We start from the raw sequence: 14586 nt of genomic DNA on the forward strand, positions 1-14586 counted from the left end.
TTATAAGCAAATAATTCTAATTTTTAAAAAATGATTTTCTTTTTCTCTGTAATAATAAAACAGTACCTGTACTTGATCCCAACTAACATATAATTACCCCTTATTGGGGCAGAACAGCCCTATTGGGTTTATTTCATGGTTAAATGATTCCCTTTTCTCTGTAATAATAAAACAGTACCTGTACTTGATCCCAACTAAGATATAATTACCCCTTATTGGGGCAGAACAGCCCTATTGGGTTTATTTAATGGTTAAATGATTCCCTTTTCTCTGTAATAATAAAACAGTACCTGTACTTGATCCCAACTAAGATATAATTACCCCTTATTGGGGCAGAACAGCCCTATTGGGTTTATTTCATGGTTAAATGATTCCCTTTTCTCTGTAATAATAAAACAGTACCTGTACTTGATCCCAACTAAGATATAATTACCCCTTATTGGGGCAGAACAGCCCTATTGGGTTTATTTCATGGTTAAATGATTCCCTTTTCTCTGTAATAATAAAACAGTACCTGTGCTTGATCCCAACTAAGATATAATTACCCCTTATTGGGGGCAGAACAGCCCTATTGGGTTTATTTAATGGTTAAATGATTCCCTTTTCTCTGTAATAATAAAACAGTACCTGTACTTGATCCCAACTAAGATATAATTACCCCTTATTGGGGGCAGAACAGCCCTATTGGGTTTATTTAATGGTTAAATGATTCCCTTTTCTCTGTAATAATAAAACAGTACCTGTAATTGATCCCAACTAAGATATAATTACCCCTTATTGGAGGCAAAACAATCCTATTGGGTTTAAATGATGTTTAAATTATTTTTTAGTAGATCTAAGGTATGGAGATCCAAATTATGGAAAGATCCCTTATCCAGAAAACCCCAGGTCCTGAGCATTCTGGATTACAGGTCCTATACCTGTACCACCATATCCTCCTCTGTTCTATATTTCCCTAAAACTTAATGACTGGACCGATGGGACACCGGAAAAAAATCCAGTGTGCCCCACCGGCCCAGAACTAATCCCTGCTACATGCAGTGGGGGCCAGGGGGTGTGGGGACCACAGGGGGGATCCCTTGAGAGGGTGTGGGGCCCCTGTGGTGGCACCCCAGAGGGCCCTGCACCCCCCAGTCTGACCCTGACTTAATCCCATTAAGGCAGTTGTTCCCAAACTGTGGGGCTAACTCCCCTTGGGAGCCTGAATGCCAGCTAGGGCAAGATGACAGTTTATTTTCAGTTGATTGGCCTGTTGCAATGCACAAAGAATACAAGGCGGTGCAGGTTGAGGCAGAGATGTAATACCCATACTGGCATTTAGTTTAATTCATAGATGGCATCGGTCTCTGTGTCTCTGCTGAGCTTCCTGCCATCAGTCTCATTCCATATGCCGCAGAATATCCCGAAGCTCTATTAACTGCCTGCCTCATTTCAGCCGGGCTGTCTATAAAGGGAGAATGCGATTCCACTCGCAAACCTTGTTTGGCTGTCAGACTGGGAGCTGAGGTGTCAGGATCAATATCGCATTTACTGCACGCTGCAGCACTGGTGCCCAGACCTGGGACTCTGAGCCACAGAGAAACATTCCGGGTCTGTAAGGGCTGAAAAAAAAAATCCGTGGAGTAATAGATCAGAGCGCAAGTTGCCCTTAAGAAATCTTTTATATCTCCATAAATGTCATTGGCCCCCGGGGCGACATAAAGCGGCGAGCTGTGTAAGCACATTTAGTAATTATGGCATTTCCATAATGTTGGCCTTGTGTCTGCGTAAAGTCTAATGTGCGCTCTGTCAGGGGGTCAGGAGTCTCCAGCATTCACTTTTCATCAAATCTGGCCCCTAATTAGCCATGATTGCTTTGGAAGGTGAGACGCTGAATATAAAAGATGTTCCGGCTCTGCATTCATCTGTCCCTTGGCTCATCGCTTAGTGGGGGGAGGCTCAGGGATTATGGGGGTGCAGGAAAACAAAGGGACGGCTGGGTGGTACTTTCCTTATTATGAACCCAGTGTGGGAAATCACACGTATTTGTGTTAGAAAGCCATAAATTGGCACTTACACACCCCAGAAGTGGCACAGAACTCTCATGCTGGGATCTTGGTGAATGATCTGGAACCAGGGTCAGACTGGGGGTGCAGGACACACTGGGACTACCGTTCCAGGGTCCCCGCACCCCACCTGGGGGCCCCCGCCGCCCCCTTAACCCCTTCTTCCCAACGCACATACTCTTAGCTTGGGTGCGTCGGGAGAGGAATTGGGCTGGCTGGGGGAGCGCCGGCAGGGATTGCGTCTGGGCTGGCGGATTTTTTCCCGGGGCCCCATCCGACCCTGTCTGGAACATAGAGCCAATGTTGGTTGCCACTCAGAAGAAGGCAGAGAGCCCTGCATGCACGGCAGATGATGGCTGCAGCTTTTCCTTTTTTACTCAAGCGCTGAGACCCAAACAGCCCCCCCCCCCCACCAGATCAGATCTGTGGCATTATACAGCAGTCCCTCTAGCATTGGCTAGAACCCACAGATTGCCAGTCCGGGCCTGCTCCTTATAAATCCCTAAGCTGGCTTCACAGACTAGCAACCAGGTACATAGATGAAAGGACACATGTGGCTAATGCAGGTTCTACAGCCGCTGGCTAGCTGTATATCCCAGGGGGCATCCCCTGCTCAGTGCTGGGAGGTTACTTATTTCCATCTTTATTTTATTGGTCTTTATTCTTTTCTGCAACATCTGATCTGCCCCAGACCCCCCTTACCTCCTCCCGGCCGCACTAAATCGCATTTATCTGATGAATCCATGCGCATAGGAGCCCATTACCCCGGGTTATGTCGGGTCAGTGGCCATGCATTGCGCTGAGCCCAGAACCAACTCATCCCTCCCCTTACTCCTGTTATATTGTGTCGTCTGCTCCATCTCTGGGGGGGGTTATTTATGTATCTTTCCTTTCCTTTCCACGTCTTAATTGAGGCTGGGATGTTTGACTTGCACTTCTTTCCAGCAGCCCGGGGTGAGCCACTTAGCTCAGGCCCATCTAACCGATCAATGCATTAAAGGAAAACTCTGCCCTCACAATGATTACTTAACCAACATACAGACTACTAGAAAATCATTTGTTATTATATGTGATATATATCTGTATAAACCTGTCGGTATAGTATCCATCTAATATCTGGGGGTGTAAGGCTAGTATTTAGGGCACCTTAATAATCGGTGGGGTTGATCATTGCAATGTATCTGCCTTTGTAGGTATATATATATATTTTGTAAAACAGAGGCTCTTTGTTTTGATACGGTCAAACTTGCCTACTACTAGAGGATCTCCCACAGTGGTGTAACTACTCTACGCTAGACCTTCCCTTGGGGGGGCTCAGGGTCAGACTTGGGTGTCCAGGGCCCACCAGGGCTGCTGAATGGGGGCCCCCCACCCCAGTCATGATGTCAAACCCTTCCCCCCACTGTGTACTGCACTTTCTCCTTGCTGCCGCAATGGGGGGCAGATGTGCCAGTGCCTGCAGTTGGCTGAGCCAGTAGACTGGGTTGGCGGGTGCCTACTAGGTGCCCTGCTGGCCCAGTCCAACCCTGGAGGGGCCCAACACAGACTAGCTAACCCTACCTGGCGCACTTACCCCCACCTGAACATGTCCCCTACCCACTTGTATATAAAACCCTCCTACCTGAGAGCTGGGGGGGAGCAAGGATTTATATGCAACAACAGGAGAACGCATTCTTTGCCTCCCGCAGCCGCAGGGTCTGCTTTCTCTATTGGTACGCCAGTGGTCCTGCTGTGTGCCTCAGCCCTTTCTTATTTCCACCATAACCCTGTATAACCCCAATACAGATGAGGGACTGGTCTAGAGCTTAAAGGTCCCCATACACGGGTAGATTGTAGCTGCCTATATCGGCGCCTTATCTGCCCATATAGGGGCAGAAACGAGGGGCCTGGCCTGAAATTGGCCAGATCTCGATCGGCCAGGTTAGAAAATTCAGTCGGATCGGGGACCACATCGGCTCGTTGATGCGGTCCCTGAACCGACTGCCCCTTGCCGCCAGTATAATTGGCCCTGGGGCCAAACGATCAAATTATTATTTTTTTAACTACACACTCCCCGATATCGCCCACCTGTAGGGGATATTGGGTGCAGATCCGCTCGCTTGGCGATCTCGCCAAGCGAGCGGATCTCAGCGTGTATGGGGGATCTTAAGCCTTTGATGCCTTGATTGCTGTAAAGCACTTCCCATGGGGATTGCCTTTTCCTTACACCATCTCATACTCCTCCCCATCTAATTGGTGGAAGGGTGGGCCCTGGATGTCTGGTTCAGGCCCTGGAAGCGAAGCCATCTTACCTCATCAAGGGTAAAAAGAGAAAATCTTGTTATGAAAAGTAATGTTGAACCTATCAGCATCCTTCATGGGGCTCCCATTAGGGGAAGAGCGGCCCCCGTGGGACTCCGATACAGAGACTAATGTATAAAGGCACCGCAAAGACTTTTAATTTTAGAAAGACAGGATAAAGGGTATCTCCGCAGCCTCCACATTACACGTCTCCTTGTTATCCAACCCCTGTGAAGTGCATTTGGCAGCAGGAGGCACCCGCACCACGCTGAGCTCTAACCGCTGGATAACATTGCCTTCATCTTATTCTCCTGCATCGCCCAATTACCAGCATTAAAAAGGTTAAACTCTTTACAATGACCCGGCTTCTCCGGTGCCTCCATTTGCTGTGACAACCCTTATAATAGAGGCGCTTAACCTTATTTATGGGGCGATCAGGTGGAAATAGACCTTGCTCCTCTCAGCTTTCTGATGGCTCTAATCCAGCAGGGACCCGTAAAGAAAAAAGCTGCTCATTGGAGCATCGCGTAGAGATGAGTGAGTTATATCTGAGGCCAGGATGAGCGGCCGGCAAAGCTCAACTGCACCACGATGGCTCCACTCAGTCCTCAGCATGAATACAGGCTGGAAAAAAGTTTTTTCTCTTTAACTTATTTTGCCAAATTTCTTTAATTGTAATATCAAGGAAGCCAATGTTTGGCACAACCGGCATAGATAAGCATAGCAGGGGGCACGCTGAGGGGTCTGAGAAAAGGGAATCATTTAACCATTAAATAAACCCAATAGGGCTGTTCTGCCCCAATAAGGGGTAATTATATCTTAGTTGGGATCAAGTACAGGTTCTGTTTTATTATTACAGAGAAAAGGGAATCATTTAACCATGAAATAAACCCAATAGGGCTGTTCTGCCCCAATAAGGGGTAATTATATCTTAGTTGGGATCAAGTACAGGTACTGTTTTATTATTACAGAGAAAAGGGAATCATTTAACCATGAAATAAACCCAATAGGGCTATTCTGCCCCAATAAGGGGTAATTATATCTTAGTTGGGATCAAATACAGGTACTGTTTTATTATTACAGAGAAAAAGAAAATAATTTTTAAGATTTAGAATTATTCATATAATGGAGTCTATGGGAGATGGCCTTCCCGTAACTTTCTGGACAGTGGGTTTCCGGATAATGCATCCCATACCTGTACTATTTATGGAGAAATATATGGACCTCCTGTTACATAGGGTTCTGCCTGACAGCACATATACTGTGTATTAGAGTGTTGCACATGGAAGTTACATTAACACTACGACTTATGTCTTTGCAGACGGTGCCGCGGATTATGGTCCAGTCAGCCAGCGTTGATGAGAACCCAGCTGTTCCTAAAATGGTGAGTTGCTATTGTGCCAAGTGTAGCATTTGTCCTTCTGACAGCGTACATGTAGTACATAGCACATAAGCCCACTCTGTGGAACCATGACATATTGAGGGCACCCTAAAAACACCTCTCAGAACATGGGTGCAATTCAGCAGAAACAAATTGAAAATTATTGTAGTGCTCTGTAGTTAATAGCAAATATCAGATATAATATAACGTATATCCTTATATCCTTATAAACTATGTAGTCAATCATTAATACAAACTACTTTAATCGATTTAGGGTTCCATAACCTGTATTTACATCCTTATCATTTACAGTAGGGGGTACATTATCCCTTATAATACATGAGTGATACTCAGAGTTCCCTGTATAACTCAGCCTGCAGCCTTGTGCCTTTATATGGGGGGCACAGAACCCCTCAGTGACTGCTAATATCCTTATCATTTACAGTAGGGGGTACATTATCCCTTATAATACATGAGTGATACTCAGAGTTCCCTGTATAACTCAGCCTGCAGCCTTGTGCCTTTATATGGGGGCACAGAACCCCTCAGTGACTGCTAATATCCTTATCATTTACAGTAGGGGGTACATTATCCCTTATAATACATGAGTGATACTCAGAGTTCCCTGTATAACTCAGCCTGCAGCCTTGTGCCTTTATATGGGCACAGAACCCCTCAGTGACTGCTAATATCCTTATCATTTACAGTAGGGGGTACATTATCCCTTATAATACATGAGTGATACTCAGAGTTCCCTGTATAACTCAGCCTGCAGCCTTGTGCCTTTATATGGGGGTTACAGAACCCCTCAGTGACTGCTAATATCCTTATCATTTACAGTAGGGGGTACATTATCCCTTATAATACATGAGTGATACTCAGAGTTCCCTGTATAACTCAGCCTGCAGCCTTGTGCCTTTATATGGGGGGCACAGAACCCCTCAGTGACTGCTAATATCCTTATCATTTACAGTAGGGGGTACATTATCCCTTATAATACAATTCCATTATAGGAGCAGGATGTGCCCAACTTGTATGACAAAGTTGTCAGTTCCCAGCATTTGGATTTACGGCTCAGAAGGGGGGTCTCTCCGGGGGTGGGGGGTCTCTCCGGGGGTGGGGGCTCCCCTGGAAGCACATTGATTACACCAGTTCAGTACACGTTGCCTCTGGGAAATGGATCAGAGAAATGGCCGTTTAATCTCACAAGCAGCCCTTAAATTCTTCACCCGCAAATTGACAGGGGCCCAAGAAACTGAAGGGAAAAGCGGGAAGAAAATTTGGAAATGACAAATAAATCTTGTTCCGTCAGCTGAAATGATCTGATTTATCCCGGCCCCGAGAGAAGCCAAAGAACTGTAAGAGACGTATAGATCACTCCAGTCCTTGCAGCTGCCATAAATCCAGCCGTTTAACAGCAAAGGGCCAGAACTGTCACTTAAATCATCCCCCACCTAAATACCGGCAAATGGATTTCCCGGGCGGCGCGTCGCTACTTAGTCCTACTGTGGTGTTACCCATAGGCACCTTGTTCTGCCCCGGCATTCTGTCACAGTGGCACAGATCCTATCTGATCCCCCCCCATTGTAAGCAGCAGTCCTGCCCTGCTTTATGGCTGAGATTCTAGCTATCTGTATAACAGAGCATTCTGTCACAGTGGCACAGATCCTATCTGATCCCCCCCCATTGTAAGCAGCAGTCCTGCCCTGCTTTATGGCTGAGATTCTAGCTATCTGTATAACAGAGCATTCTGTCACAGTGGCACAGATCCTATCTGATCCCCCCCCATTGTAAGCAGCAGTCCCTGCCCTGCTTTATGGCTGAGATTCTAGCTATCTGTATAACAGAGCATTCTGTCACAGTGGCACAGATCCTATCTGATCCCCCCCATTGTAAGCAGCAGTCCTGCCCTGCTTTATGGCTGAGATTCTAGCTATCTGTATAACAGAGCATTCTGTCACAGTGGCACAGATCCTATCTGATCCCCCCCATTGTAAGCAGCAGTCCTGCCCTGCTTTATGGCTGAGATTCTAGCTATCTGTATAACAGAGCATTCTGTCACAGTGGCACAGATCCTATCTGATCCCCCCCATTGTAAGCAGCAGTCCTGCCCTGCTTTATGGCTGAGATTCTAGCTATCTGTATAACAGAGCATTCTGTCACAGTGGCACAGATCCTATCTGATCCCCCCATTGTAAGCAGCAGTCCTGCCCTGCTTTATGGCTGAGATTCTAGCTATCTGTATAACAGAGCATTCTGTCACAGTGACACAGATCCTATCTGATCCCCCCCCCCCCCCCCCATTGTAAGCAGCAGTCCTGCCCTGCTTTATGGCTGAGATTCTAGCTATCTGTATAACAGAGCATTCTGTCACAGTGGCACAGATCTGGCTGATTGAAGCTTTCAGCTCTCAGGTAAAGGTAGGCATACAGGGGCCCATTAGAACATTTGTTGCAGACTGCTTCCATGGCTTGATGCTGTCCTGTCCAAAAACATTGTCTTCCGGGCTGATTAATATCTAACGTTAGCCCAACGCAAAATTCAAGAGGAAGGGGATTGTTTGGCCTTCAGTCTAACTGCCTGGTTGATGTTTGCCCATGTAGGAAACGTACTTGTGTGTATGTTCCAGTTGATATTCAGTTTGTTGCGTTATTACAGGTTCCCCTTGAGGAATGGAAAAACGTCCGACCCCCAGTAATTGCTCGCTCACCCGGCCAAGAGAAGAAGATGGAAAGGGCTCCTGCCGTCCCTTCCCCACCAAAGGTCCCTGACCCTCCAGTACCAGAAACACAGGAAAGTCCTCCCAGTCCCCTCAGTGAAGCCTCCAGCGGGTACTTTTCCCACAGCGTTTCCACCGCTACCCTCTCTGAGGTTCTAAGCGCTGGCAATGAGGTCCAGATAAGTGTCCATCCCCCAACTCCAACAGCTGCTGATAGACACGCAGGGCCTCCTCCTACAAACCCTTCTGGTTCTGATGTTCTGAACTTAGAAACTACTCAACCCGTGAACGGTTCTGTGTCCCATGAATTCAAACTAGATGTCTCACAGGACCCCGAAAGGACTTCCATTGCAAAAGGCCCCAATAGCAAAGAGTTGGATGAAGGACGAGGTGATAGAACGGAACATCGCAAACCCCTTCTGTCTGAAGCTTCTACAGAACCTCATGGTGAAAATACAGAAAGTCTTTCTCCATCAGACAACGTGGAACAAACGGGTTCCGCCACATCAACCAGTGAACAAGCGGAAGTGCATAGATCATTGGCTACCACAGAACTGCCATTGCCCACAAGTGAGGACATCCAGAGAGCCACACCTTGTAAGCCATTTTCTACTCCAGAACCTCTGTCCCAAACAAAAGGGGTGGTTTCTCCATTCAAAATACAGAAAGTAAGGACTTCCGAGCTAAAATCCTTCACGCGTATGCTTGGGGATGAACTGGGGGAGGTGGGGAAACCAAGTGCCGCCGTCAAGTTGAAAGGAGTTGCGTTGGATAATACAGCGGACAAGCAAGAGGAGGTGTCGGACTCTGATGAACCCCAGGAGGTCCCCGAGTGGCTAAAAGAAGGAGAATATGTAACTGTGGGTTCCAATAAGAATGGCATTGTACGATATGTGGGTCCGGCAGACTTCCAGGAAGGAGTCTGGGTCGGGGTGGAACTTGAAACACCTGCTGGTAAGAAACACTAACTGCTACTTAGTAACTGCTACTTAGTAACTGCTTCTTAGTAACTGCTACTTAGTAACTGCTACTTAGTAACTGCTACTTAGTAACTGCTACTTAGTAACTGCTTCTTAGTAACTGCTACTTAGTAACTGCTACTTAGTAACTGCTACTTAGTAACTGCTACTTAGTAACTGCTACCTAGTAACTGCTACTTAGTAATTGCTACTTAGTAACTGCTACTTAGTAACTGCTACTTAGTAACTGCTACCTAGTAACTGCTACTTAGTAATTGCTACTTAGTAACTGCTACTTAGTAACTGCTACTTAGTAACTGCTACTTAGTAACTGCTACTTAGTAACTGCTACCTAGTAACTGCTACCTAGTAACTGCTACCTAGTAACTGCTACTTAGTAACTGCTACTTAGTAACTGCTACTTAGTAACTGCTACCTAGTAACTGCTACCTAGTAACTGCTACTTAGTAACTGCTACTTAGTAACTGCTACTTAGTAACTGCTAATTAGATACCAAGGCCAATGGGCAAGTCTCAGATTCCTTCTATAGGGAGAGCAGGCCAGACTCATAGAGAGTATGGAACCCCAAGGTGGCATGGAGGCAGCCATCTAAAACATTACAAAGGCTACTAAATAAATGTATTTATATTAAAACACATTCAATTAGATATTACCAGGGGTGTGATTAAACCCCTAATAGGAATAAATCCCATGTTTATATGCTGAAATCCAGCTGCAAAACAGTTCCTCTCTTTCTGCCTCATTTGATATCCCGGCAGGGGAGGAGGGACTAAAACATTGATGTTACAGATTGTAACAACTTCCCCACATCTTACAGACAGCATGCAGGAACTACATAACCCACAATGCATTGCACTGGGATGTTCCTTTCCTTATTGACATCACGTGTGCAGCAGGGGATTGTGGGATTGGCAGGAGGTAGGCTGAAGGCAGGATGAGGACAGGCGACTACTGTCTCAAAGTTGAGGAAATCTTTGAACCCAAATATTGACTTAATGTCTGATCTTCTTGCAGGCAAAAACGATGGGTCGGTTGGAGGCAAACACTACTTCAGGTGTAACCCGGGCTACGGTGTCTTGGTGAGGCCAAACCGCCTCAAGAAAGCGAGTGGCGCCGCCCGCAGGCGCAGTACAGGCTTACGCTTGCAGGGAGGGACTGTAACGGAGAGTCGGAAAGGCGCAAATCTGTCGGGTTCAGCGGGAAACCTTGTGGCCCTCACTGCCCTCGCCAAGCCGGACAGAGCCGCGGCGCTAAAGGCCGACGAGAGGAACCAGAAGAAAATGGAGAACAGGAAATCATGGGCCAACTGAGCCATTTGCACAGCAGCAACATGTATCCTGGTAACCGGTCGCTATGGGCGCTCAGTTCTACACATTCCTTATTGGGGTCTCTGTACGGAACCTGGGGGCCCTCCCGCCACTCCTTGGTGCCTTATGAACTACCCCACCCTTGTTCCGCCTGCTTGATTTATTTGCACTAATGACTGCACCCGGGGGAGGAGCCTCACTCTCACCAATCACAACACAAGGGCTGTTCATTCACTAGGGGGGGTAACTGCTAACTATAAATCAACGGTTTGGGGCAAGAGGGGCAAATTCCAAGCTTTTAGCATCGTATTAACACTAAAGAGAGGATACGGTCACGGAATTGATGTTTATTTTAGGAAAAACAGCCACGCCCGGCCATTTGTGGCACCAGAGCGGTTCTGATGGGCTCTGCTTGCCCTTGGGGCTGGGTGCAACTGGGTATTACTGGGTGCAACTGGGTATTACTGGGTGCAACTGGGTATTACTGGGTGCAACTGGGTGCCCTCGGCTGGCAACGTCCACTCTTCTATTCATTTATCCTCCCAGTTCGGATCCCTCTTTCCCCTGCGGAACCCTTGTATTTATATTATTTATGTTTATAGGATATTTGGGAAACAATATATATATATATTTTAATTTGGGGTTGGGGCTTTGCGGGTCACAATCGTTCCTCTGATCTATTAACCCTTTCTGTACAGGACACAGTTGCCCCTCAGGGGGCACAAGCGGTAGGGTTGGTTTGTTGGGGGTGGGGCAATAGCGACGGTCGGCCTTTCCTATTGGCCTCCTGTATTAATTGCTACAAGTGCCGTGACCATATCCCGGACTCCTGCCTGGGGCTAAAGGGCAATAAATCTTATTTCCCTCATTCCCATAGGTTCTTCCCTACTGTTCCTTTCCAGGGTACAAGGTGGGCTCTGCCTTTCCATGTTTAACCCCTATCATTCCACGACACGGGGTGCAGATCAAGTTGATTCAAATGCCCCCCATAAGCACCATTGGGCCACCAACCATTCCCACACAGTAGCCATTCCCCAAGGCTCCATAGCCACATGTTCCGTGCCCCAAGGGCAGCCTGTTGTGCTGCTGGGCTGTTCTGGTTCTGTACTGCCCTGGGCCCATTCTGTATATAAGGTTTTGCCTGTATTTTCTTTGCAGCCATTGGGCCGGGGGAGCTCAGAATGTTTCTATATCATTTATACGCGAGTGCCTTAATCCATTCCCAGGACCCGGGGGCCCAACTGATGGGGGGGGGGGGTCAGTGTATAGAAATTCTGTTTATTGGCCCAGACAATGCAGGGGGTTTTACTTGTGCGTTTGTTTCATATCTAATTGCCTATTGGTTCATATCCTGATGCAGGGTAAGTAGAGCCCACGCTTTTCTCCTGCCCCCATAGAGAGCAGTGTCAGTGCCCCCCCCCCCCCCGTGCCAAGCTAGAACTACAACTCCCAGCAGTGCCGCTAAGCTGCAAGGAGGATGCTGGGATTTGTAGTCCTGGGCCCTTTATCGCTGCATTTACAGCAAACGGTTCTGTTGTGTTTCTGGGAAACAAACTTCTATTGGCCCCGGCCCAGCGCTCCGTGTCTGGTTATGGCAATAACTGGTGTAATAACAAATGGGCAAACGTGGGGCATATATCTATATCAGATATAGAGAAGCCATTGCATTATATGTTATACTGCCCCCCCCCATGGCTAATTACATCACTAAATCACTGGCCCATTGGCTGGGGGGGGGGGGTGAATACTTGGCAGCTCCTCCCCTGTAATGAGAAGCCTCTGCGCTTCCCCGGCCTCTATTCCTCTCGCTGGGTTCAGGGGAGCTCTCTTATTGGGGTGCAAGCAGGGGCATCAGCCGTGGCCCCCAAGCATTACAGGGCCCAGACAGCAGGGGGGCCAATGGTAGAGCAGGGTTCCACTCCATCCATGGGTGCCTCCCAGTGGGTGCCCGTACCCCGCTCCTGGAACTGGGGGGTCCCTGGGTCCCAATACTTTGTACATATTTAATGCACTTTACTTACCACTAAAGCCTGGGGTTTGGGGCAAAACACTGACATTCTGAGCATCTCATGGAATCTAACTGTATGTGAATATTTGTGTCATTCGTTTGGATTCACCATATACACACGCGTGTGTCTGTGTGTGTATCCACATGTGTGTGTGTGTCTGTGTGTCGGCTATTAACCCTGTATTGTCTGTATCTCACACTGCCAAAACTCTCTTGTACTTAAAGGCAAAGGTGACTTTATTTCACAGTGTTTCTAGGTCTTCCTCCCCCCTCCCTTCCCTCCTCCCCCCTCCCTTCCTTCCCCCCTCCCTTCCTCCTTTCCCCCCTCTCTTCCTCCCTCCCTCCTTTCCCCCTTCCCACCCCACCCCTGCCCTCCCTTCCTTCCTCCTTTTCCCCCCTCCCTTCCTCCCCCCTCCCTTCCCTCCTCCCTCCCTTCCTCCTTTCCCCCCTCCCTTCCTTCCCCCTCCCTTCCTCCCTTGCATGGGTGCAGAAGATTCCCCCGCTCTGCGTGGGTGGGAGCGTCACAGGATTGGTTCATGATGTCACATGTCCTTATTTGGGTGGGGCAGTCCAGGACATGAGAAATGGGCGGGATTTGGAACAGTTGAAGGCGTGCCTGGGGGGGTATCATTAAGAAACATCCCTTTGGGCATGCTGGGAGTTCTGCGCGGCTGCCATATTAGTTGCCCATGGGGCTACGAGTGCAACGAGACTCCCTACACCCAAGTGCTTGTAGCCACCCTACTGGTTTTAATGGGATTTTATAGTGAGTACAATATCACTGGCTCCAGAGTTGCCTTTATCCGACCAATCGTTTTGGTGCCTTTTCTACACTTTTCCTTTGTTTCTTTTCGCCTTTATTCCCCGCACTGCCATTGGCTCCTGTTCACCCCCCAGGGGTTAATAATTATTTTTATTATCACCGTAATTAAGTCCCGCCCATTCTCACTATTTGATCACTGGTTTATTTGGAGTTAAAGCAACAGGCACATCGCACCGTCACAGGATTCCGGGGCCCCACATACGTCCATTCCTTATAGAGAAGCCACACCCTCTGTTGCTTATCGTCCAATCACTGAGCGGCTCTGTTTAACCACTATTATCCCCTAGCACTGCCACCCCCTCCTCTCTCACTGGTTATTGATAGGCCTTTCTATCCACAGTGAACACGACCCACTCGCCTGTTATTCGGGGGTGGGGCTTCCTGCACTTGTATTTGGGGGCGGGGCTGTATCATTGCATGAATTTTATTTGGTTTTGTTTTTTTTCCTAATGATAAAAACTTCAAACAAGTGATTATTGTACTGAAAGAAAAAAGCTCAATTCCAAAGAGGCGGAGAAATGAGAGGAGTTTTTAATGATTTTTTTATTGTACAAATACTAAAACTGCTGTAATATTGTATCATATAAATATCCGGCTCAATCATGAAAATAATAAATTTTTTTAAACAATTGATTGTGTTTTTAATGTTTCTCAGAGTCGCCACCAATGGGGCGACGGTGCTGCTGGAATAGTGGGCGGGGCCAGAAATGTCTGGATCCTGCTGCCCTGGGTGGGTTTTATGGGGCGTATTTTGGCGCCCAGTGGTACCAGCACCCAATCATTGCTCTGTCCCACTGGCATCACCTCTCATTGGTGCCTTCAAATGGTCCGTTACTGGGAATTCTGGGAGTGCTGATCCAGTACAAGGTGATTATTAGCGCAAAGTGATCCATATCAGGGGGGTTCCGATCCAGTTCAGGGAAATGCTGGGGAGAAGTTGGGCGTATTCATTAGAGAGAGATGTGTTTGGGGCGGGGGAGAGGTGTGGGTCCAATTCAGTGAAATTCTGAGATTCTGAAAAGTAAGCCTTTTAAATTTCGCTA

At 47.6% G+C, this 14586-nt stretch overlaps 1 protein-coding gene across 1 annotated transcript in view; it reads left to right on the forward strand.

Annotated features, from left to right (window-relative positions):
• Positions 1-14173, forward strand: part of kif13b (kinesin family member 13B) — a 126915-nt gene extending 112742 nt beyond the window's left edge. The window contains exons 38-40 of the mRNA XM_031903082.1: positions 5647-5709; positions 8365-9379; positions 10420-14173. Of these exons, the coding sequence (XP_031758942.1) occupies positions 5647-5709; positions 8365-9379; positions 10420-10715 (1374 nt within the window). The 3' untranslated portion in view covers positions 10716-14173. The remainder of the gene's footprint in view (positions 1-5646; positions 5710-8364; positions 9380-10419) is intronic.
• Positions 14174-14586: the final 413 nt, after the last annotated feature.

The sequence above is a fragment of the Xenopus tropicalis genome, chromosome 5, assembly GCF_000004195.4.
Source record: "Xenopus tropicalis strain Nigerian chromosome 5, UCB_Xtro_10.0, whole genome shotgun sequence".
Taxonomy (NCBI): Eukaryota; Metazoa; Chordata; class Amphibia; order Anura; family Pipidae; genus Xenopus; species Xenopus tropicalis.